The 24,360-nt window shown below is 53.1% G+C and overlaps 2 protein-coding genes across 5 annotated transcripts; one reads left to right on the plus strand and one right to left on the minus strand.

The window, feature by feature from the left end:
• Window positions 1–1,920: 1,920 nt before the first annotated feature.
• PCK2 (phosphoenolpyruvate carboxykinase 2, mitochondrial) lies at window positions 1,921–10,472 on the minus strand. Of its 3 annotated transcripts, none has more exons than XM_033851295.2 (10): window positions 10,319–10,472; window positions 7,971–8,216; window positions 7,319–7,503; window positions 7,029–7,232; window positions 6,481–6,668; window positions 5,990–6,152; window positions 5,489–5,707; window positions 3,202–3,339; window positions 2,813–2,908; window positions 1,921–2,579 (listed from the first exon to the last, which is right to left on the minus strand). In XM_033851295.2, exons 1-10 carry the CDS (start codon window positions 10,345–10,347, stop codon window positions 2,125–2,127), a joined length of 1,923 nt encoding a protein of 640 aa, XP_033707186.1. In that variant the 5' UTR covers window positions 10,348–10,472; the 3' UTR covers window positions 1,921–2,124. The 3 variants fall into 3 exon arrangements, with proteins under 3 accessions (XP_033707186.1, XP_073656717.1, XP_073656718.1); XM_073800616.1 differs by having other exon boundaries at window positions 10,353–10,374; XM_073800617.1 differs by lacking the exon at window positions 2,813–2,908 and having other exon boundaries at window positions 10,353–10,375.
• An 11,266-nt stretch (window positions 10,473–21,738) lies between these two features.
• Window positions 21,739–23,617, plus strand: NRL (neural retina leucine zipper). 2 transcript variants are annotated; one of them, XM_033849755.2, is made up of 2 exons: window positions 21,739–22,119; window positions 23,057–23,617. In XM_033849755.2, the coding sequence occupies exons 1-2, from the start codon at window positions 21,739–21,741 to the stop codon at window positions 23,462–23,464; spliced, it is 789 nt and encodes a 262-aa protein (XP_033705646.1). In that variant the 3' UTR covers window positions 23,465–23,617. The 2 variants fall into 2 exon arrangements, with proteins under 2 accessions (XP_033705646.1, XP_073656031.1); XM_073799930.1 differs by having other exon boundaries at window positions 21,739–21,804.
• The last annotated feature ends 743 nt before the right edge of the window (window positions 23,618–24,360 follow it).

Consider the following 24,360-nt stretch of genomic DNA (forward strand, 5'->3'; position numbering starts at 1 on the left):
GTGTTTCTCTGTCTGGCTTACTTCACTTCGTATGATAATCTCTAGGTCCATCCATGTTGCTGCAAATGGCATTATTTCATTCTTTTTTATGGCTAATATTCCATTGTATATATGTGCCACATCATCTTTCTCCATTCCTCTGTCGATGGACATTTAGGTTGCTTCCATGTCTTGGCTATTGTAAATAGGGCTGCAATGAATATTGGGGTGCATGTGTCTTTTTGGATTCTAGTTTTCTCTGATATATGCCCAGAAGTGGGATTGCTGGGTCATATGGTAACTCTATTTTTAGTTTTTTAAGGAGCTTCCATACTGTTCTCCATAGTGGCTGCACAAATTTATATTCCTACCAACGGTTTAGGAGGGTTCTTCTTTCTCCACACCCTCTCCAGCATTTATTGTCTGTAGACTTTTTGATGATGGCCATTCTAACCGGTATGAGGTGTTACCGCATTGTAGTTTCATTTGCATTTCTCTAATAATTAGTGAAGTTGAGCATTTTTTCACGTGCCTGTTGGCCAGCTGTATGTCTTCTTTGGAGAAACAAAATCTTTTCCTTTTTTTTGGTTGTGCCACACAGCATGCAGGACCTTAGTTCCCCGACCAGGGATTGAACCTGTGCCCCCTGCCGTGAAAGCGTGGGGTCTTAACGACTGGACCACCAGGGAAGTCCCCCAAATCATTTTTAAGGCTAACACCTTCCTACCCCCTGTGCATTTAGTTACCAGAGAGGTGTCTGGAACCCCAGTTCCCTGCCTCTTACCAGGAAGGACTTATTTCCAAACCTATTTTTCTTTCTCCTCTAAATTGTATTTACATTGCTTGTTTTCCTCTTAAACTGTGGAGCCAGCAATGTATAACATACGCCTACGGGGCCCACTCTAATCAGTGTAGAGTGGAAAGGTGAGGACAGCTAACATATATTCAATGGTTATTCCTTGTCAGGCATAGTTCTGAGTGCCTGGCTTCACTGACTCTTAGTCCAAACAACACTGTTAGATGTAGGCATATCCTCATTTTACAGCTGAAGAAACTGAGAGGCACCCCTGGCCTGAGTCTACTAGGTGCCTAACATCTATACTACGCTGCCTCTGATCATATTGTTTCAGTTATCACATGCTATTTATGAAGCTGAGGATTTGGCTAGATATTTTTAAGTGCGATGGACTCCACTGCTGTGTTTTAGCATGTGATCCACTCTGACCTTTAGATTCTTTTCTGCTGTTACACATTGTCACTGGTTATTGGCTGTTTTCTGTGAGAACACAGTGTTTCCTCCTCCAGTGTTTTCTTCTGAGGGAATTCCCCATTTTATTATTCCCATTTTTAAAATGGTAATTTTTATTTTGTTAAAATTTGTCCTGATTTTCTGGGTACATACTTCCCTCGTACCCATCTCAGTTTATACATTCACTCAGCCTGATCCAGATCACGGGTGAAGTTATTCTCAGCTGACACCCCTGAATAGCACCTGGCACACAGAAGCTACTATGGAAGCTGCCTTAATATTGAATAAGCTTTCATGAATACTTTGCGGGTCCCAATTTCAGGTCAGGCAGGAGGAAGAACAGGTTTGAGAATCGACAATGGAACTGCTTCACTGGTGAGTGGGGTTATAGAGGCTTCTGTGTCTCTGATGGGAGACTGGGAATTTTAGGCCTGGAGGCTGTACTGAGCAGCTCACAGAGGCCCCACCTTTTTAAGACCTCAGGACATGAGTAGTTACTGCCTTCTCCCAGCAATTCCTACTCAGTGGCTCGGTGGCAGAGATGCCTGTGAGAGAGGTCCTTATACCACCAGGCTGTGCCAGGCCAGGCTGCACTGGGACACCAGCTACTTGGAAGGGTTGGGAGAAGATTGTGAGATTGGTGTTAAAGGGAAGCCTGTGAAGACAGGCAGGAAATGAAAACAGCACAGATGTTATATTAAATAAATGAGCATCTCATTATTGGGCAGCATGTGGGGGAAGGTCTGTGGCTTGGTCTCATGGCACCCAGAAGATGATAGTTATGTCAAGTTCCTCATATTTTCTGCAAGTCTGGTAGCTCGCTTATTCCTGGGAGGGTTGGAGCCGGGGGGTGGGGTGGGGTGGGGTCATGCTCCCTCGCTAGCTGTAGCCTCAGGTCACATTCTGTGCACGCGTCCCTCCAGGGCCTCCAGCTCAGCCAACACCTCCTTGGGCAGATCCTGGTTGACCTGCTCTGTCAGGTAGCTCCGAATGTCACGAACCTCCTGTTCCCAGAAGTCCTTGGGGAGCGAGAACAGCTGGGTGGTGTCTATGGCTCCCAGGCCGCTGAGATCCAAGGCACCTTCCTTTGGCACCAGCCCAATGGGCGTTTCTCGGGCACTGTCCTCCCCCTCTAGGCGCCGGCAGATCCAGTCTAGCACCCGAACATTCTCTCCAAAGCCTGGCCACAGGAAGTGGCCTGCCTCGTCGCGCCGGAACCAGTTGACATGGAAGATGCGGGGCAGCCGGGCCCCCTTGAGCCCCTCCATGCTCAGCCAGTGTTCAAGGTAGCGCCCAAAGTTGTAGCCAAAAAAGGGCCGCATGGCAAATGGGTCGTGCATGATGACCTTCCCTGGGGAGGGGAGCAGGATGGGTAAGGAACCTCCCTTCTTACTGGAGAAGAGAAAGGTACCCCGCCTCCAGCCAGAGGAAACTGTGAAATGTTGGCGGTTCTGGAACATCCTCAAGGCAGGGTGAGGGGAAGGGAATGCGGCAAAGATACACGTGGGAAGGGGTGGGCAGGAGGAAGGTCTGGTTCAGGAAGGGAGAGGAGAGGCAACCTGGGCACACAGAAGTGGAGCTCACCTTTGTGTTCAGCCGCGGCAGTGGCCTCCGAGCGCATGGCGCTGCCCACAAACACCCCATGGCGCCAGTTGAAGGCCTCATATACCAGGGGGACTCCTGGGACACCAGTGCACGTGGTCAAAGGCAGCCCTTATCTTTGTACGATCACTGCATCCCTCCTGGTGATCTTGACTCTTTCTCTCTCCTAGGACCTCAGCTGCCCATTTTCAAACCCCATGCCTCCCACTCCACCTCGATTTTGCATTCTCCAGGGGTCTGCTCGAGAGGCAGATAGCTGTAGTTGGCGATCCAAGTTGAGGCTCTCTGAGCTTTAAGTACAAGAGGGAGCTGGGCCCTGACAGAGAGCCCAACCCTTAACCCAGTTGGCATGGAGCCCCCACGATGTTTACCTTTGGGTCTGCGGCCTCCAAAGATGATGGCGTCAATGGGGACACCCTCAGGGGCCTCCCAGGCTGGGTCTATGATGGGGCACTGGCGAGCCGGGGCACAAAAGCGAGAATTGGGATGTGCACAGGGCTCCTTGTCACCTGGCAGAGCAAATACAAATACTATCATTTCCAAGGGCACGTCCACCCCCAATACACAGAGACATTTGCAGACACTCTTGCGCAGTTTCTTTTTGCCTCATCAGCCCCCCACAATCTCGGGTTGGAGGTTGGTAAGGAGCAGGGAGAAGGGAGCCAGGACATCTCCCCTGAAGATCAGGTTATTTATCCATAATGGTACTGCTGGCTGAGCTATGGGAGAAAAGAGCAAGAGAGGAATTGGTGTTTAGCAGGACACTAATGTTTATGCCAAGCTACAGCCACTTGGCACTGAGCAGTGCTCAAGGGAATGAGGTTAAATATTGGCATAGGGTTATAATGGAAATTTTCCCCCAGGAACTCTTCTTTTAATTTACGGGATTATTATTTAAATAAACACTCAAACCTAAAGCAAAAACTGAGACAGGTCAGTATTTCAGACAACCGACTTTCTTCTTTGCTATTGTCTTTGTTGTTTCTTCAGTTTATAGACAACTGACTTTCCATCAGCAAATGGCGGAAGACAGAATCTCCTGAGCTATGAGAATGCAAACAGGAACTGATTTTAAAGCTAGCGAGGTTTTGGTGGTTTCCCTGGGTCTGCTCAGACCCGGCTGGAGTGACAGGGCTTGAAGAACTCAGACGAGGACATAACCTGGGCAGTCATAACCTGAGGAGCCCAGGTCATTTGGCCCCTTCAGGTGCCTGGAGAGGAGCTGGGACCGAGTCAGTGGCGTATGTATAAAGCACCATCACGGGGGCCCTGAAGGGACACAGTGCTTTCTCTGCCAAAGGTTACTGGTTGGACCTGGGGGGCAAGGGAGTCACGGAGCCAGCGCCCCCGCCCCCCTCTGCCCCCCAACTCCTGCCTCCACTTTCATGTAAGAACCATCCTTATGCTTCTCTCTTGCACTTTCATCAGCCCCCAGTTGAGGACCTAGCACAAGGTATTATTCTAAGAACTGAAGCTGAGCACAACATGCCCTCGTTACACCCCTGAATCCAGAGGTGGTGAAAGGGTTGGGCAACTAGCCTGTGGCGAAATATGAAAGTTTCTTGGATTTCTCAATTGGGTGGGGAGGCTAAGGAGGGCTTAATGATGGTGTTAGAGAAAATGAAGGATGATTAAATGAGGGGGGTGACTGCTAAGCCAGCCTGGAAAACTTGAATGTAGGCTTCAGTGACCACAGCCCACCCTCCCCTGCTAGGCTCCTCTTTGCTCCCACCCCAGGTCTCGGCTCGCGTAATGCCAAAGGCCACTGAAAGCTGAAGGTCCAGAGTGCAGGGCTGGAGGACGGGGCAGGGCTGCAGGGCACAAGGGAGTAATGACAGGGTTGAGAAACTAGCTTCTAGGAGAGGCTAAAGAGCTGGTCTGATTTCGTTCGGAAAGACTGGGGTGTCTGTGTTGGAGGGGCAGGGGAAGGGTGAGGGTAACAATACTGACCTTTAGGCAATGGTTATTACATGGGGAGTCGGGGTGGGGTGAGGGTCCAAGTGGCAGGGGGAGGGGCAGGCTTCTTCCTAATGGGTCAAACTTTATGACTGTGCTTTGAGTCCAATTCTTTCTGTAATAATTTCCAAGACACCCTCCCTTAAAAATATCCAGCTTATATTAATTGAGAATTTACTATGTATTCGGCACTACGCTGAATCCTTTGCATGCATTTTTTTTTTTTTTTTTGCGGTATGCGGGCCTCTCACTGTTGTGGCCTTTCCCGTTGCGGAGCACAGGCTCCAGACGCGCAGGCTCAGCGGCCATGGCTCACGGGCCCAGCCGCTCTGCAGCATGTGGGATCTTCCCGGACCGGGGCATGAACCCATGTCTGCTGCACCGGCAGGCGGACTCTCAACCACTGCGCCACCAGGGAAGCCCTGCATGCATTATTTCATTTAACCCTCCAACACCTTATAAGATAGGTACTATGAAAACTACCCCCATTCATGTGATGGGGAAACTGAAGCTCAGGAGGTTAAGCGACTCAGCCAGGCCACAAACTGAACGGGGACGTGAACTGAGATCTTGCTTAGGGTTGCATAGCTCCCTTTGAGTCCCAGAGGTCCTGGAAGATGGCTGCAGGTTGAGGAAAAGGCTTTTACATCAGCAAGGTGCTGAGCCCTGGGGGCTGACTTACACCCCCTCCCTGCCCCATACCAGGTTTCCAGGGTTTGCCCAGCCAGGAGGTCACGGTGACGCCGGGTGGAAGAGGCTGGTCAATGCCCTCCCAGTATACGCCGCCATCGCTGGTCTCAGCCACGTTGGTGAAAAGGGTGTTACTCTGGATTGTGGCCATGGCATTGGGATTGGTGGTGGCAGAGGTGCCGGGGGCCACCCCAAAGAAGCCGTTCTCAGGGTTGATGGCCCGGAGTCGACCTGTCGGGAGGAAATGTGAAAAAACGGAAGGACTAACCAGGAAGAGTCGAGAGGTTCAGCCTCGGAAGGTCCTGCTCAGCCCCTCCATGCCCCGAGCTGGACCCTAGATCTGAGGGGAAAGGTTTTGCATCTCCAGGGCGGCTGGGCTGCCAGGAGGCATGGGGGAGGGGTGGTTGTTCAGGAGAAGGTTCTCACTGACAAAGTTCACCCTGAGCGGTGGAGGCAGGAATCCTACACTCTGGTAAGAACCAGAACGGCGAGTATGATCCAAGGGCCTCTCACCATCACTGTCAAACCTCATCCAGGCGATGTCATCCCCCACACACTCCACTCTCCAGCCTGGCAGTGCCGGCCGCATCATGGCCAGGTTTGTCTTGCCACAGGCGCTGGGGAAGGCAGCTGCCACATACCGCTTCTTCCCCGCGGGGCTGGTGATACCCAGGATCTGCCAGGTGGGGAGAGGGAGCAAGGAAGAGGTCACCAGAGGTTAGGCATGGTCTGCATGGGAAGGACAGCTAGGGGTCAACAGGGAGGACCAATGTTTATTCATGAAACAGGTGCACTGCCTTGCTACAGGGCCTGGGGTGGCAGCAAGGGGAAGCCCCCCCCCCCCGACATTCAGCAGCCTCGGGCCAAAGCTTCGGGCATTTGCGCAGAGTCCCTGGCCCGCCAGTTGGGTACCTGGCAGTGGAGAGGCGAGGCTGAGGCTGACTGGCCAGGCCCCACCCTTGGCCTGCCCCCCGAAGCTGCCCAGATCCTCACCAGGCCCTCACCAGCATGTGCTCCGCCAGCCAGCCCTCATCCCGGGCCAGCCGAGAGGCGATGCGAAGGGCAAAGCACTTCTTGCCCAGCAGGGAGTTGCCACCATAGCCGCTGCCGAAGGAGACGATCTCCCACTGGTCGGGCACGTGGCCAATCAGGGTTTTCTCTGGGTTGCATGGCCACTGGCTCACCGGCTCCCCTGGGGACAATGGGGTCATGGGGCTGCTGGCAGGGGCATCAGGCACTGGGGTGTCAGGGGCCGGAGGGATCAGGGGGTGGCAGGAAAGACACTTGGCAGCAGGGGTGGTGTCAATGGGTGGCTAAGGCCTCCCACCTCATAATATGCATCAGCTCCCATGCCCCTATTCTTGGACATGGATAATTCACTCTTCTCAATCTTGAGCAAACTGCTTTGCCAACTCAGCCTCACCCCCAGCGCACTGCTGCCCTAGCTTTGGGAATTCAGTATCTCACTAATCAGGATGGGTAGGATGTGGGGTTCCCTCTGAGTACAAGCAGGCCTCTGTGTCCCCCCACCCCGGGCAGAGCAGGCGCTCACCTTGCCCAGTCAGGGGCTGGCCCACGGAGTGCAGACACTTGACAAAGTCGCCATCTCCCAGGGCCTGAAGCACGGGCGTCCCCAGCCGGGTCATAATCCGCATGCTTGCCACCACGTAGGCGGAGTCCGTGAGCTGCACTCCGGTGCGGGACAGTGGGGAGCCCACGGGACCCATGCTGAATGGCAGTACATACATGGTTCGGCCTGTGGAGGAAAACACCACCTGGCTGAAGGGTTCCAACCTGTTTATTCCTTCAGTGCCCCTGCCTCTGTTTCCCTGCCCTGGTTACCTTGCATGCAGCCGGGAAACCTCTCATCCACGGCTTGCTGGAACTCAGCTGGGGACATCCAGTTGCCCAGCTGCCCACGGGCCCCGCCAGCCGGGAGGGGCACCGTGTCCCGTTGAGAAGGAGTTACAATCACCGTCTTGCTCTCTACTCGTGCCACATCCTTGGGGTCTGTGCGGGCCAGCCAGCTGGGGGAGAGCGGATATCAAGTAGATAGGGGTCAGTAGATCTCCCTCATCCCAGACCCACTCTTTCAAGTCCAACTTTGTCTCTAGGTCTTCTGTCGGCCTTAATTTTTCCCATCCATTTGCATCTCAGTTGCTTTCTCCAGATTTCGTCCCAGTCTAAGGGGTAGTTCCCTTGGCCCCAGCTCCCTGATGGCCTCTGCCCTGGCAAAAACTCCCTGAACTTGTAAGTAAAAAAAAAAAAAAAAAAAAAAAAAAAAAAGCAAAGGCTTTTATTTGTATCAGTTTATTCACTTAACATAAAAATACAGACCAATCCCAATAATTCCTGATTGTTTCCTCCAAAGCTCCCATTCTCGCTCATTCCATTGGGATGGTCTACTTAAATTTGATTTCGTCTTGGTAAACCCAAAGTGGCCTCCGTCCCCGCAGCTGCCCCCATCTCGCAGGTCGCTGGGCTCAGGGCTTACCAGTTGTTGTACTTTGGGAGCTTTCGGATGAGCCCCTGCTGTTGCAGCAGGGTTAGTATGGCAGTGTTTTCCGCCTCGGTCCCATCACAGATGTGGATGTTCTCTGGTTTGCACAGGCGGGCACTGTTTTCCACGAAGTCTCGAACCCTAGCAGGCAGCTGGCCCAGGTCTCCACTCAGTACTCGCAGGGTCTGGATACTGCGCCGTGAGGGCCAGCCCCAGGCGCTCAGCCCACGCCATTTAAGCCTGCAAGAGAAGAAACAGAGAAGTAATGGGCCAGGTGTTCTCATGGAAGATGGGCAAGTCAAGGGGACAGAAAGCTGGGCTGCTGGGGATGTGCTAAAGTAGGTCTGGGTACAGGCACCATGAAGAGGTCGGAATAGGTAAGGAAGGTGGGTTCAGGCCACGTCTGTCTTGTGGCCTTTATGAGGCTTAGTGAGGGTGTCTCCTGATTAGCAAGGGACAGGTATCACCAAACGAGCATAAAGACACATGCCTGGCTGTGTGGCTCTATGTATAAGGCATGCTGATGTTATTGGAGGCTTAGCTCATGCCCATTTTTTACTACGTCTGGTCAATGTTTGGAAATGAGCAGGTGTCCTATGGCCCAAATGTCAGTAAACTATGCCCAGTGGACAGCTTCATGTGTCTGGTGTCCTTTTCATTCTCAAGTATAGTTTTTATAAGTCAAAAAGACAGCTGTTTTCATTCTTTTCTTCTGATGTGCATGCTGTAAGACTATGAAAGCCTCAGGCAGAGGACTAGGTCTTTGAGATGGAAAGTCCCAGGTTTCTAGATTTGGGCCCTTGCACAGAGAGTGGGTGATTGGATGTCAGGGTTCCAGGCACTGGATCTGCGGTTGCCCACCTGGGCCAACAAGGACTGCATGAAGTGCTGCCACTGGGTAGGTATTTTTGAACTGTGTAGAAGGCTTACTGTTGGAGAATGTCACTGGCTGGGGTGCATGCCCCAATTCTTAGAACAGGGTCCCTGGAGTCTGTCCCTTCACACCCGTAGGAGAGGGAAAAGTAAGGTCTTCTCCAGTTGGCCTGGACCCAGGGTGGAGTGACCCAGAGAGAGCAAAGGCCAAGAGAGAGAAGCTGTCCTCCTAATGCCAGGGCCTTGCCCGCCAGAAACTGTGCCCCACACGCCCAGCACCGCATGACCCTGTCCCTCTCTTGGCTCTCTTTCCTAGAGAGCACATGCCTAGAACTTTGGCTCTTGGTGGTGGGGTGGAACATTAGACTGCAGGGCGCTCAGACTCACAGGGAATAAGCCTGGGGAAGGGAGGACGCTCAGACCGTGAATGTGGGAGCTGGGTGGCTTCACTGGGCAGGGCAGGGTGGAAACCCAGTGTGGCCCCAGGGGCAGAAGTGGAAGCCTCCTGGAACCTGGTTCTGTTCCGCCTCAGAGAGAAATTTCCCCTGAGCATTAATTTTAAAGGCAGACAGCCTTGGGGAGAACCTGTCTCCATGGGGATGCTGGCTCAGGAAGTCTCCTGGGAAGCTCCCTCCCCCACTCCCCCCCCAGCCTCCTGAGTAGGACCTTCTCCTTTTCCCCTTCTCCAGAGACCACCCACAAGGGCTGGCCAAGTGGAACCAGCTGTGGGAGAGACAGAGGGTCAGCTCAGACCCTGGGACAAAAGCTGAGAAGGGAGGCTACAGAGGGAAGACAGGAAGCTGTGAAAAGGGGGAGAGGGCAGACAAGCAGGGCCTAGGGGTTCCCGTCCTGGACAGGCGATGAAGCCAGCCAGGTAAGAATGAAGGCACCTTGGCCCCCTCTTCCACCTTGCCTCCCTTCTTTCCCGGGCCCCAGGCCCCTCTGGCTGTCCTAGGCTTCCCGCCAGGTTCATCTGCCAGGATCCAGTCGCGGGAGAGGCTGGGGAATGGCTGTTTACCTTCTACCTTCTTTAGGGAGCTCTGAGCTCAGTCCCCAGGGGCTCATGCACCCTTGACCCCCAAGGCCCTACTGCTCCTCACCGCAATCTGGGGCACAAGCGCTACATCTGTAAAGCAAAGGAGGAGACACGGAGACCGGGCCCAGCGAGGACGAGCGAGGAGTGGAAAGGAAGTTCTGAGGGTGGCAGATAGAGACGGTGTGGTCAGGGACCAGCAAAGCGGGGGGTGGGGGTGGGGGGTGGGGACGGAAACCGAGAGACCCGGGGCGGCCTCCAGCGAGACGCACGACCCGAAAGGCCGTGGATCCAGACGCACTCGCCACCTGCGCGCCTCCTCCTCCTCGGAGGCGAAACCAGGCGGAGGAGGGCGAGCAGGAGAAGGCAAATGGCAGCCCCGAGGGGGCGAGCGCGGCGGAAGGTGCGGGTCGGCCCCGGACTGGGGGTCACTCACCGCAGGCCGGGGCGGTACACAGCGGCCATAGTACCTGGGCCGGGGCTGCGGGATGGCCGCGCGAACGGAGCGGAGCCGGGGAGACAAGGAAGGCAGGGAAGGAGGGAGCGCGGCGCAGAGAGCGGGAGCGCAGACTAGGCAGGAGGCGCTTAAAAAGGAGGAGGGCGGGCGAAGGGGCGGGACCCAGTAGGGCCGGCGCGACCCTCTCTCCGCCCCGGGCTCCAGCCCCATGTCAGCCCAGCCATAGCCCCACCTCCTGCATCTTAGCCCCCAAACCCTTGTCTCCCATTGGAGGATTGGGTCCTCTCCTCGGCTGCCTCCTCCCCGAGGCCCCGCCCCACCGCTACGCCTCGCCCCCTGCTCATGATGTAACTTTGAGGACTCTTGCTCCCGGGAGACAGCGACTGGGAGACGTTGGGTGACAAACAAGCTAAGAACAAGGAGAGAGGCCAGGGGCAGGAGCCCACGGGGCGCTGGAAGTCTAGAAGCCGGGGGCTGGGCATTGCCTTTCCCCTTCTTGCCGGGGCTTGGGTACTCTGAGCCCAGGCTCTTCTGTTGTCCAGGGCCCTAATGCCATGGTTCCCTCAGTCCCCAACTCCCAAATCCCTGTTTCTTCTCCCTGTGATGAGGGCTCTTTTCTGCCTTACCATGAAGTGGTGATGTCTCTCCACCCCAGAATCTCTTCTTTGGACCTCTGGCCTGGTCATTCTCTCCACATTCCCCTGGAGAATGCATCTGCCCCACCCAACCACCACCACAAAGTCCTCTGGTAACTTCTCAAGTTATGTCTCCAGCCAGACATCTCTCTTCAGCTTGAGACCACGGGTATCATCCCAAAGGCCAGAGCACCTCAAACTCAATGTGGCTATGGCAAGCATTGGCACAGCATCCACTCCCCCTTTCTGGTAATAGCACCCCAATGTTCCTTTGGGGAACCACCTCCTCAGTCTGTGTGGTCTTGTGGGTCTCCTACCGGTGGGCTCTCAGCTTGGCCAATTTGTGTGTCCGTCACTCTGGCCACAGCCAGTGGAAATGTTCAGGAATGGGAATGAGGTCTCTTTCTGGGGCTTTTTCTGTCAACTTTCAACATGAGATCTCCTTCTGCTGGGGTTGCTGGGCTGGTAGAACCTAAGCCTGATGCTGCTGGGTGTCAGCTTGGCCCTGCAAAGCAGGAACCTGCCTGAGATGGAAACCAGGCTAGAGGAAGCAGGCTGAGGGATGGAGAGTGACAGATTCCTAATTCCGGGTATAGGAGTCAATAAATTTCTTCTCTTGCTCAAGCTAATTTCAAGTGGACTTCTGCTATTTGCAACAGAAGCAGCCCTAATTCTGAGATTTCTCAGAGTTCTGTACTGGAACATAATGGGACAAAAGAGCTGGCCTCCAGCCTTGGGCTTGCCGCTGACCCTCATCTCTTCCACCCAGGCTCCATCCTGGACTCAACCTCATGTGTATGTATTTGGGACTCTTCCCTCCAGTCCCTACATCCAAACTCTGTTCATACCCACTCCACTGCAAACAGCTCCTCTTTGGTCACTCTCTGGGCTTCAAGATGTGCACACTGGTGGCATCATGGCCAAGCTATTGAAGGTCATCATCTCTTCTGTGATCCTGCACCTGCTTTCATGGTTCCCTATCTCAGCAAATGGCACCACTATCTAGCCAGTTGCCCTAGAGGAACCTGAATCAGTCTAGACTATTCCTTTCTTATCGTCCAGTCAGACAGCAGGAACTTTGGATTTGTATTTCACAATTAGCTCTCAAGTCTGTGTCTGTTCCCCCTGGCCACTGCCTTAGTTCAGGGTTTATCTCTCACTTGGCATCAAACAATAGCTCCCAAGCACCTTGGCATCTCACCTCTCCAAATGCCACCCCCTCTCCCTCCCACCAAGTTATTCTCCAAACTCTGCGCATAAGCTCACTTTGGAAAATTAAGAGAGAGGGATATTTATTGTATGGACACCAGGTGCCAGGCTCTGAGCCAGTAGCTTTACATGCATAATCTCATTCAGTTTCACAATAGCCCTGTTTTACCGATGTGGACACTGAGGCTTAGAGCTTAAGTCATTTCTTCAAAGTCACACAGCTGATCAGCAGGAGAAATGGAATCTGAATCCAAGTCTTTCTGACTCTAACTACCAAGTCCCCCCACCCACCCCGCCGCACTGCAATCCTATACTGTCTCCTTGATTTGTCCTTAAGGAAAAAATGAGATCATATCACTCTTAGGCTTAAAATTCCTTCAAGGCTTCCTACTACATGGCAACTGATGTCCTTCATAATCTGGTTCCCATTTATCCAGTGGTATCACCCCCACCTCCCTACTTGCTGCCTTCTGTCCTATATACCAAACTCTGCAGTTCCCAGAGCACTTCTGTGAACCTTTCTGCCCTTCAGATTTAAATTAAACATCACCTTCTGTGTGAAGGTCAATGTGCCCCTTAGAATTAACATCTGTCTCATCTATGTTGGTTCAATACTGTGTACATACCTATATTTTTGAATTAATCACACTTTATTGTAGTAGTTTTTGTATCTCCGTAATCCTCACTGGAGTGTTAGCTACTTGAAAAAAGGACCCAAATTTCATTTTATTTTTTAAATATTTATTTATTTAATTTTGGCTGCATCGGGTCTTAGTTGCGGCATGTGGGCTCTTTGTTGTGGTGAGCAGGCTTCTCTTTAGTTGTGGCACACAGGCTCCAGAGCGTGTGGGCTCTGTAGTTGCGGCACGCAGGCTCACTAGTTGTGGCACAAGGACTTAGTTGCCCCACGGCACGTGGGATCTTAGTTCCCCGATCGACCTGGGATCGAATCCACATCCCCTGCATTGGAAGGCAGATTCTTAACCACTGGACCACCAGGGAAGTTCCAAAAGGACCCAAATTTTAGTCTTCTTTTTATTCTAGCTCCTAGAAGAATCTGGCCCATAATAATTAGGCACTTAATCAACACTGGTGGAGTGAAAGAATGAATTAATCCCACATTTCTAATCTCCCCCCATTCTTCCTTAACTTTAGGCAGACTGAACAAGGGGCTCCCTTGAGGGTTTCCTTATCCGATTCCCCTTATGTGCCTCACAGTTTTGCTCGGTTCTCTAGCCCTCCTCCTAGCCTGGTCCACCAGCTGGCCTAGTGTCTGCGGCCACCACCAGGGGGCAGGGTGTGACCAGCCTTGCCTTGGTCTGCGTTTTCTGATCGCCAGGGCCCTCTGGATCAGCCCTTGGATGTCTCACAGACCCGCTACAATGGGTGCTGGGGAGTGTGGCCCAGATCCCCCCCTTCAGGATCACGGCATTCATTGAAACTGAGCAGGACCCCGTGGAGCCCTCCCAGGTACAAATCCTTTTTGTGTCCCCGGTTTCTTAGTTGTAGGAAAAAGGCTTCAGCCTCATAGACCTTCCCCAAAGGGCAGATTCAAACAGTTACTAATCAGGGAGGGGAGGTAAGGCAGAAACAGAGGAGGAACAGTCAAAAAACAATAGTGCAGCGATCAAGCAGGGCCCTGGTTCCTCCTCAAGGGATATCCATAACAATATCTTTGAGCTCTTCTGCAGGAACTAACGCCCCCACCCAGGTGGAGAATGGTAACTTCCTGCTGAGCACAAGATCCTTGGAACACTGCCCTGTTATCTCACCACCAACCAGCCAGAAGAAAAGTCACATACCCTGCAGCTCCCACCCCAGATTTTGCCTATAAAAACTCCCAGAAAACCACTGGGAAGTTTGGGGTTTTTGAGCACAAGCCACACTTTCTCCTTGATTGGCCCTGCAATAAACCTTTCTCTACTCCAAACTCCAACGTTTCAGTTTGTTTGGCCTCACTGTGTGTTGTTGGGCACGCGAACTTGTGTTTGGTAACAGGGGCAGAGTGTGACCAGTTTTGCCTTAGTTTGCATTTTGTCCTCCCCAGGGCCTTCTGGGCTCAGCCATTGGACGTCTCACAGACCCCCTGCAGTGGGTGCTGTGGTGTGCGGCCCAGATGCCCCCTTCAGGATCGTGTCCCAGCGGCTGAGTGTTGGCTGCTGCTGGTGCCAAGCTGAGCACTTCCCTGAGCACCACCTGTGGCTGAAGGGAGCTGTCTTGCCAAATGCCCCCTTTCCTGGGGCAGCTGGTATCCAACGACTGGTTGATGCAGGGCTCCAAAGTCCTGGCCCCCTTGCCTAAATTTGGGACACTCTGAAGGTCCAGCCCAGCTCCAGAGCTCCTAGGGGGTCAACTGAAGCCTCTGTTTCAGCTGTAATGCTTTTCAACTCTTCCCGCTGCCCAGTCCCACTTCTCTCACTGACTTGGAAAATCCTCCCAACAAATCACCTGTACACAAGTTTCCATCTCGGAGAGTTTTTTGTTTTTGGGGTTTTATTCCAGCTTAAGATATCCCCCCAACTCGACTTGGATAACTGCATTAATCCCCTAATCTGACTCTGATTCCATTTTGGCCATCCTCCACCCTAGATCCAAAGTGATCTTTTCAGACACAACCTGATCATTCCACATCCCTGCCGAAAATCCTTTAGTAGCTTCTCATTGCCCTTTGAGTAGAGCCCCCACATCCTAAACTTGGCCTACAAGGCTCTGCGTGATCTGGCCCCACCCTCAGCTACTGCCATTCTTCCCACTTTCCCTGGTATCTGCTTTCTGGTTACACTGGGTCTTTTTCAGTTTCATGAATGTGTCTACCTCTTCCCTGCCCAGAGCCTTTGCGTACATTATTCCTGTGGCTTGGAATCTCCATCTTCTCCACACCACCAGGCACAGTCACTTCTTACTCCCCTGACCAGTCTCAGTTTAATGTGACTTCTTAGGCGAGCTGTCCCTGCAATGCTACCCTCTCCCCTGCCCCCACATTAGATTAGGTCCTCATGAAATAAAGTCTCATAGCCCCCTGCCCTTCTCCTGCATAGCACCCATCTCATTATGTTAGGGGAACCACTGACCGAAACTGCCCACCCTGGCCAGGCACCACACTAACCCATTTGCATGAGCTGTTTTATGACAGGAGGTCCTGGTAAGGAACATGGAACAAACAAACCATCACCAACCAGAAGAATCTGGGAAAGGTGAAAAGGTGACGCCAGTCCATATGTCCTACCAACCTCCCAGAATCCTCCTCGCTGGAATCCATCTTGGCTGAGTGATGCGTGCACCACCAGGAAGGACCCTGAGTCAGAATGATTGGTCAGAGACAGCCCAGGAACTAATCCCATCACCGTAAAACTCGAGACTGCGAGCCATGTGGCAGAGCGGTCCTCCTGGGTGCCCTTACCCTCCTGTTCTCCACCCAGGTGCCCCTTCCCAGTAAAGTCTCTTGCTTTGTCAGCATGTGTGTCTCCTTGGACAATTCATTTCCAAGTGTTAGACAAGAGCCCATTCTTGGGCCCTGGAAGGGGTCCCTCTTCCTGCAACAGTTATAATTTTTTTTTTAATAGATTTTATTTATTTATTGGCTACGTTGGGTCTTCGTTGCTGCACACGGGCTTTCTCTAGTTGCGGGGAGTGGGGGGCTACTGTTCTTTGTGGTGTGAGGGCTTCTCATTGAGGTGGCTTCTCTTGTTGCAGAGCACAGGCTCTAGGCACGCAGGCTCAGTAGTTGTGGCGCACGGGCTTAGTTGCTCCAAGGCATGTGGGATCTTCCTGGACCAGGGCTCGAACCCATGTCCCCTGCATTGGCAAATGGATTCTTTACCACTGCGCCACCAGGGAAGCTCTAATGGTTCATTTTTATGCAGGCCCATCCCTAGCATATGTAGGGCCTGGGGCAAGAGTACAGATAGAGGCTCACAAACCTTGTGTTTAAATATTTTAAATGTATGCCTCAAGCTAACAAACTATTAAATAAAATATATTCTATCCTTCTATCTTGACAAATATACACACAGTGGTCTGGAATTTGGTTCAAATTTGGATTTTGTTTGGAATCCTCAAGATTCCACAGCAGAATGTGGTGGTGTGGAGAGAAGCAGCTTTCAGCCACTGGTCTTCGGGCTCACTTCTTTTCCCACCTCTGACACCATATTCTACTTCTACACCTCATGTGCATGCATGTGGACCTCCTGTCTATACATCCCAATTCTGTACACAGCCTCCGGCAAACAGCCACCCCTTGGCCACCCACTGGGTCTAGAAATGTGTGTACAAGTAGTGTGATCTACCCTCAGGAGGGCAAACCCAGGAAAGAGGTCCATGTGGGCCCTAGAAGTGGGCTTGGGGATCTTTGGACAAGGAATTCCTAAGTATCTGGAGTGTGGTCCAGAAGGGGTTTGGGGTGTGGGCAGGGGATGCCTGGACCCCTCACTCCAAGGGACACAGCCAGAAGAGGGCCAGAGCGGAGCCTTTCAAAGCACAGGGCTTAGGGCACGGGCCACTCCTGCCTGGGCCTAAGGGCAATAAATTGACTTTTCTCTGGTTCATCAGTCTATAAGCTCCATGAAGACAGGGCTGGTGTCAGTCTGATTTACTGAGGTGTCCCTAATGCCCAGCACAGTGTCTGGTGCGTAGTAGGTGTTTAATCAATATTTGTCCAATGAATGAATGTATGAGGTAGACCAGGAAGAGGTTTGAGGATTTGAATCCATTACTGAAGATCTGGATTCCATAAGCCAGAACTAGAAATGAGAATGGGTGGTATGGGGCTGCAAAAATGGGGGTGCAGACAAAGGAGAATGGAATCCTGGATTACTGACTCTGTCTCCCGTCCTCTCCTTCCTCTTTGTTTTCTACCCCACTTCTCCAGGCCCTTTACCTGCCTGGCCCTCTCTCCCCATGATCCAGCATCCCTCTGTCCATATCCTTTGACCTTTTTTTCCTTTGTCCATTGCTCTTTCTCTATGGCCTGACCATCTATCTGTCTGTTCTTCTGTATTTGTTTCTAGTTCTCGGTCCCCAATCTTCTTTTTTTTTTTTAATTTATTTAATTTATTTAATTTTATTTTTGGCTGCGTTGCGTCTTCATTGCTGTACGCGGGCTTTGCCTGGTTGCGACGAGTGGGGGCTACTTTTCGTTGTGGTGCGCTGGCTTCTCATTGCAGTGGCTTCTCTTATTGCAGAGCACAGTCTAGGTGCGTGGGCTTCAGTAGCTGTGGCACGTGGGCTCAGTAGTTGTGGCTCATGGGCTCCAGAGCGCAAGCTCAGTAGTGGTGGCGCATGGGCTTAGTTACTCTGCAGCATGTGGGATCTTCTGGGCCAGGGCTCGAACCCATGTCCCCTGTATTGGCAGGCGGATTCTTAACCGCTGCGCCACCAGGGAAGCCCTCGGTCCCCAATCTTACTTTCCTCTCTCCCTTCTTCTACCACTTTTGCTCTTCTAGTCACTTGTTCCCATCACCTCTTACTCCCTCTTGATCCCCTTCCAGAAGCTTTCTTCTCTCTTTTAGTTCTCCATGGGCCTTTGCCCATCTCTTCCATGTGCCTATGTCCCTCTGTCTCCCTCAATCCAGATTCCTGGGGAGCCCCTGACTAGTTCTGCCCTCTCTCCCAGGTCTACACCTACAGCCTCCTTAGCTAAGTCTTCTTGCCTCTCTTCCTCTGGTTTGTCCTTCACAGAGTCCACCTGGTTTCAACTTTTTCATCCCCATTTCTCTGTCCCCAAATGTCCTTGAGCCAGTCAGTCTCAGCCTGCGTCCCCCCCTGCCAGGAAAACCCATGAACCACTTCCTGGGTCCTCACTGACCAACGTGCTTCTCCTCTCTGTGTCCTTGGTCCTTTCCCCTGGTCCAGCCCTCACCCCTCAGACTCCTTTCCCTGGTCAGTGGTGCCTGGTCTGAGCCCCGAGTGGCTCAACTCGCCTGAGCTTGTTTAGTCTGACTCCTTCAGCCCATTAGCAGCTTAGCCCTCCCACATCTCCTCTGAGCGCTCCAGTAAACAAGAGGATCAGTGCAGACCTGACAGCTGCTGGGGGGCCAGTGTCTGGCTAGACCAGACCAGGCCTGCAAAAGGGGCTGCAGTCAACACTTGCTATTCCTTCTTCACCGGGGAAATTCTGAGGTCTCTTTCCTGGGTATTTACCTTAGAACCACATTCTGTGCGCATGTGTTGGGCTCTGGTCTCCATGGTCCCCATTCCCATTTTGTGGCCTTGTTCCTAGGCCTTGGGCTTTTCAATTCTTCTGCAAAAACAGCACTAGATTCAGGCAATCACACCGAGAAGCCTTTCCACTTGAATGATGACAATGGTCTCTGCTCTATAAAATGGAGGCCAAGTGCGGGAAGAGAGATGTCCTCTGACGTTGGTCTTCGTATAGGTGTGTAGAGAGTATGGAAGGAGAGACCAAACACACACATACACACACACCAAAGGAATCTGAGTTGACTATAAGCACTCTGTAGATCAGGGGTTCTCAAACTTCAGTGTTCATCAAAATTACCTGGAGAGCTTATTAAAACATAGATTTCTTTTGGTCCCATCCCCAGAGTGTCTGATTCAGTAAGTTTGAGGTGAGGCTAGAGAACTGCATTTCTAGCAAGTTCCCAGGTGGTGCTGCTGGTCTGGGGACCCCGGGCTGAGAACCACTGTCTTAGATCATCTGAATCTACCAGCTCTTTACCTAACATCTAAGGCTGGGACCAGGTTAATTTTTATCATTGATCCTTGGGGCTGATGGACACCCAGGTCTCTCTCTGGGTCGGGAAAGAGGACCTGTTAACCCCAGGGGAGTGTTTGGATGTCCTTAGAATGTAAGAAATAGCTTTTAACTCCTGGAGTTCTATTCTAGTACAGACCCTACTTAAACAGCTTCAGACAGGTTTAAACATCTCCTTGGCTAATTCCTAGTATCTCTGTTCCAACTTCTACTTGGGGATGATAGCTCTAAGAAGTGTTAGGGGATTAGGCTGAAAATGTAGGTCACCCCCCAGCCATCTGGGAACCAGGAGGAGTGAGAGAGGAAGAAAGAGGGACAGAGACACACACAAGGAAAAGGTGAAGGGAAGCAGAGGGCAAATGAGGACAGTTACAAAAGTGTCTCTGATGGATTGGTGGTGATTGGATTTCAGTGTCCCGAGGTGTCCTGGAAGGAAGGAAAAGGGTTCCTCATTCCCCCTTCTGCTCCTGAACCCAAGCTGGCCTGCCTGTCCTGGGGCTGGGTCCTCAGGAATTAGAGAGGCTGAGACTAGGATGGGCAAGTCCTGGAGGGTTGTTTATCTTTCTGATGCCATAACCGTGAGGGGCATGAGGCCAGATAAGGTGGGAATGAGGCAGGGAGCAGAAATGTGAACGTTCCTGAAAACAGGAAACAGACCCAACAGGCCAGGTGAGAGTGGGCTTAGGAGAGCTTATACTCCCCTAAAACACCCACAGGATGCTGCGGAGCCTTGGAGGGTAAAGGTGCTGGAAGCTTGTCTGGCCCTCTTTTCCAGTCCCGGGCTTTCAGTCACCAAGGGCTGAGGGTTGTGTCCTCATGAGGGTGCCGGCAGGGGCCAATGTGGCACTCTGTACTGGGGAACTGAGAATGGTGAGTCAGACCATCAGTGAGATGCTTTGTTGGGGAAGACGCCCCCTTGCCTTCCTTGAGAACAGGCAGACTTGTCCTCTCTTCTCATTTCCTGCAACCCCTCAGGCCAATGAGATATGCAAATGATCCCCTTACCTCATTGGTTGGAGGCCTGAGAACCATGGATGACCTCAGAGAGCTGGCCCTTTAAGAGTACCCAGTGGGCTGTGTGCCCACAGCCCCTTGTTCTGAGCACAGAGGCACCAGGCCCTGCTCAATGGGGCCTCCAGTCTCTGGGGAAGTTGTGCCTGCCTGGCTTTGACACTGACCAATCATCTCTGCCATCCCTAAAGTGAGTATGTCTGAGGCCTACTTGGGTGCCAGGCCTCTCACCTAGAGCCCCCTCCTCTGACACCTGCTGTCTGCTTTCTGTTGTTTGTTTTCAGGAATCTTCACACTTCTGTCCCCTGCTCTACTCCCACCCTGACTGGCTTTATGTCCCTCACTGCTATCACATCAGAAAGATAAACAGCCCTCCTCACTTAGCTTTTCATCCAATTCTTTCTGGACACCTCTCTCTATGTCTCACCTTCTCCTCCCTGCCAAAGACCAATTCCTTCAATTTGTGTTTTTGTTCCCATCCCCTCTGCCTTCTCAAGGGTGAGGGGCTCAATAGATAGGGCAACACCTGGGACAGGAAGAGAGAGAGGACCTGTCCTTCCTGCCACCTCTCTGGGCAGAACCTGGGGGCCTGAGATGTGGTTGGAGAGTGGGTTACCTAGGTTTGGACATCGAGATGGAGCAGACTCTAAGCCCTGGGGAGGAGCACTCTCTGCCTTGTCCCTCCTGGGGCTGTTGGAACTGGGAGTTGGGCTCAAGCTTGGGACTTCCAGGCTGGGAAGCTTCTCCAAGGTCACCTAGCCAGAGGTGACTCAGGTGGGCACATGCTCCGTGGTTGATAACAGGGAGGAGGATTCCTGGGTGACATAAGTTTGGGACACTGTTGAAGTTGAACAGATGGTTTACCGAAGGACTGCTTAGATTACTATGCTGCGGTGCTCTGTGAACCTGCAAGAGGCTCACAGGGATGGGAGACAGCATTTCTAAGAATGATTTGCACATGGACCCCTTCTTGGATATGTCTCAGACTTCATGTTTCCCAGAACACTCTCTGAGAAATATTAAAGTCTAACTACCTTCCTTGAACAGAAGGGGAAACGAGAGGGTCAGAAGGGGAAGGTGACCTGCTCAAGTTCATACAACATCGCAGGTCCTGGATGGAAGGAGGAAAACCAGTCTCGGTTGGTTTCCCTTGGAGAGATTAGACTTGGGGAAAGATGGTCACCACTCTGTCCTGATCTTTCTAGAACTGATTCTTGAAAAGTCTCTTGCTTCTAGAAAAGGGATTCATTGATTAATCCATAGAATGAATGTGCATTGAGGGTCTACTATGTGCAAGGCATTGGCCTGGGTGTTCTGAGAGAGAGAGAGAGATTACAGCATGTTATCCATCTATTTTAAAATCCACAGCATGTGTGCCTTTCCATTGCCCTAAAATATACACATACTCTGTCACAGTTAATTAAGCAACATTTTTTAATTGCTTGGAAATGAAATGATGCCTCTTGAGATGACAGAGACGCTCAGCATGTCCCAGCACTAGAGTTGGGAGTGCTGCCACAGTCTTCCTGTTTTTCGTAGATCCCAGAGGCACCAGTGGGCCAGAGGCTCTGCTATCCTCTTCTTCACTCAGGCTTTAAGCTGCTTTCCCCCTGGTCAGGAGCCCCTGCCACCTAATAAGTTGTCCCTCAGCCCGGAGGTGACTGTGCAGGGAGCAGGCTGCGCCATCACCCCAGCTTTCCAGAACTCTGTCCCCAGGGCACTTGGGCTTTGGGGGAAGCGGATTTTGGTCAAGGAGGCTGGCAGGCAGCCTCCAGGTGCTCCAAACCTGTCCCCCTTTTTTGCAGGTGCACCCCTCCTAATCCAGCCCCAGAATGGCACTGCCTCCCAGTCCCCTGGCCATGGAATATGTCAATGACTTTGACTTAATGAAGTTTGAGGTAAAGCGGGAACCCTTGGAGGGGAGATCTGGCCCCCCGACAGCCTCACTGGGCTCCACACCCTACAGCTCAGTGCCTCCATCACCCACCTTCAGTGAGCCGGGCACTGTGGGGGCCACCGAGGGCACCCGGCCAGGCCTGGAGGAGCTGTACTGGCTGGCCACCCTGCAACAGCAGTTGGGGGCTGGGGAGGTGCTGGGTCTGAGTCCTGAGGAGGCCGTGGAGCTGCTGCAGGGTCAGGGCCCAGTCCCTGTTGAAGGGCCCCACACCTACTACCCAGGGAGCCCAGAGGAGACCGGAGCCCAGCATGCCCAGGTGAGTGATCAGCGAGCTGGTCCGGGGGGTGGGTAGGGTGAGGGAGGAGGCCAGCCCAGAGAGGAAGGAGAGTCCCCGGAGAGGGTTACCTATTGGGAAAGGGGTAGAGGACAGGAGAAGGGAAGAAGGACTTTTAAAAGATATCAGATAGAGAAAACTGTTTTCTGGCCCTTCTTTTTTTCTTTTTTCCAAATAGAGAGAAATGAGTAGGCTGAATCAGGAGGAAGAGGGAGAAGACAAGGTTAGAAGAGGATCGACCAAAAGGGGAGAGCTGAGAATTAAAGGGCATCAGGAATGGTTGATTAAGGGAGGTATATAGATACTCAGTCTGGGGAACCACGGAAAGGGTTGTGCGTGGAATGGAGCAGAGCTGAGACTGTAGGAACCGGAGTGAAGTTGGCCTTTTCAAGACTTCGTGCTGCCCCAGCCCCCAACCTTCTCAGGAAGGATTGGGACTCATCCTATTAATTATAGACACAGACAGGGGTGTTGAGGGCATTAAGATGTAATCCAAATCCTTTGAGGGTCACAGGGTTGCAGCCTTCAGGACAGGGGAGCGAGGTGTGTTGGAGGGGAAGGGTCTGTCCGGCCCGAGCCCACGGGACACACGTGGGCCAGGAGCCGGATGCTCATGACCCCTCTAGGTCAATGTGGGGTTCAGGGGCGCGACTGGCTCGCCCGACGGTGGGTGGGACACGCAGGGACCACCCAAAGGGGTCGGGGACCCGTGGCGGGGGTGTGGGGCAGGGGAGGGCGTGTTGGGACCTGGAACGGGATCTAGACTGCGGGACAGATTCAGGGGAAGGCGCACATTCAGGTAAAGGTGGGAGCCGGGGGCGGAGCATTCCCGAGGGCGGGGCTGGGTGGGCGGGGCCACCCGAGCTTGGAGCAGGGCGGGAGCCGGCGCTGACTCGGGCTCTGCCCGTTCCCTCTGCAGCTGGCCGAGCGGTTTTCGGACGCGGCGCTGGTGTCGATGTCTGTGCGGGAGCTAAACCGGCAGCTGCGGGGCTGCGGGCGCGACGAGGCGCTGCGGCTGAAGCAGAGGCGCCGCACGCTGAAGAACCGCGGGTACGCGCAGGCCTGTCGCTCCAAGCGGCTACAACAGCGGCGCGGGCTGGAGGCCGAGCGCGCCCGCCTGGCCGCCCAGCTGGACGCGCTGCGGGCCGAGGTGGCCCGCCTGGCCAGGGAGCGCGACCTCTACAAGGCTCGCTGTGACCGGCTGGCCCCGAGCGGCCCAGGGCCGGAGGCCACGCCCCCTTCTTCCTCTGAGCCACTGGCGGCGGAGTGGTGGAGTCGGTGGGCGGGCGGCGCGCACCACCCGGGAGGCGGCTGTACCATTCACTAGATGGTTACTGAGCGCCTTCTGGTGCCAGACACTCCTTTGGGTGACCACACAAATACCCCCAAACTTCCTGGACCCTCAAGGCATGCTCTGAGGTTAGATGCCGGTCATTTTCTGGAAGAGAGGTCCCCTTCCCTCACGCAGGACGTGCACAGAAACCCTTCACCTTCTGCTCCACTCTACATGACCAGGTCACTGAAGTCTGCAGGAGTCAGTGCCAGGCACTTGGGGGGGGGGCGGGGCGCAAGGAGGTGTGGATGATGCACAGTGAATGGGAGGTGAGGGAATGGTGCAGCTCCCGGCTCAGCTTAGATTTTAATTCAAGGTTTTCAACCTGTAGTGCACTAAGGTGGTAATTAGCAATGAGGCTATGTTTTCATTCCAAGGCTTGTAACCTCCCCATTTGAGGACTACTGCATTTTCAAGATCTCAATTCCCAATATCAAGACAGACCAGGAACTCTATTCAAGAGGCTTTCTTGCAGAAAGCGCGTGGCCTCCAGGGCCCAGAGCAGCAAAGGCCTGAGGAGCTCTGGGGGTGGTTGGTGTGGGCTGGGAGAGAACCCTGGGCAGGAGTCTGAAGCCAGGGCTGCTAGTCTCAGCTCTGCCACAGGATACCTCGCAGTCACCTTGAGCAAATCACTTGCTCCCTGGGTCTCGATTACCTCATCTAATCCTCATGTGAATTGGATGACTTCTGACACCTTTCCAGTTCTGGCCTCTCCTTAGTGTGGGAGCCCCAGTGGTCTCCCCAAGAAGCCCCGAATTCAGCCTCACCAAAGGGACTTTCCGTCCTGCTCCAGCTTGCTGACGGCAGCATAGGCCCATGCACTGGTCCTCTGTTGCTCCCTCCATGCTGCCTTGGCCTCCAGACCTGCATTGGGTGCCCCTGCTCCCTCC

The sequence above is a fragment of the Tursiops truncatus genome, chromosome 2 (assembly GCF_011762595.2).
Source record: "Tursiops truncatus isolate mTurTru1 chromosome 2, mTurTru1.mat.Y, whole genome shotgun sequence".
Lineage (NCBI taxonomy): Eukaryota > Metazoa > Chordata > Mammalia > Artiodactyla > Delphinidae > Tursiops > Tursiops truncatus.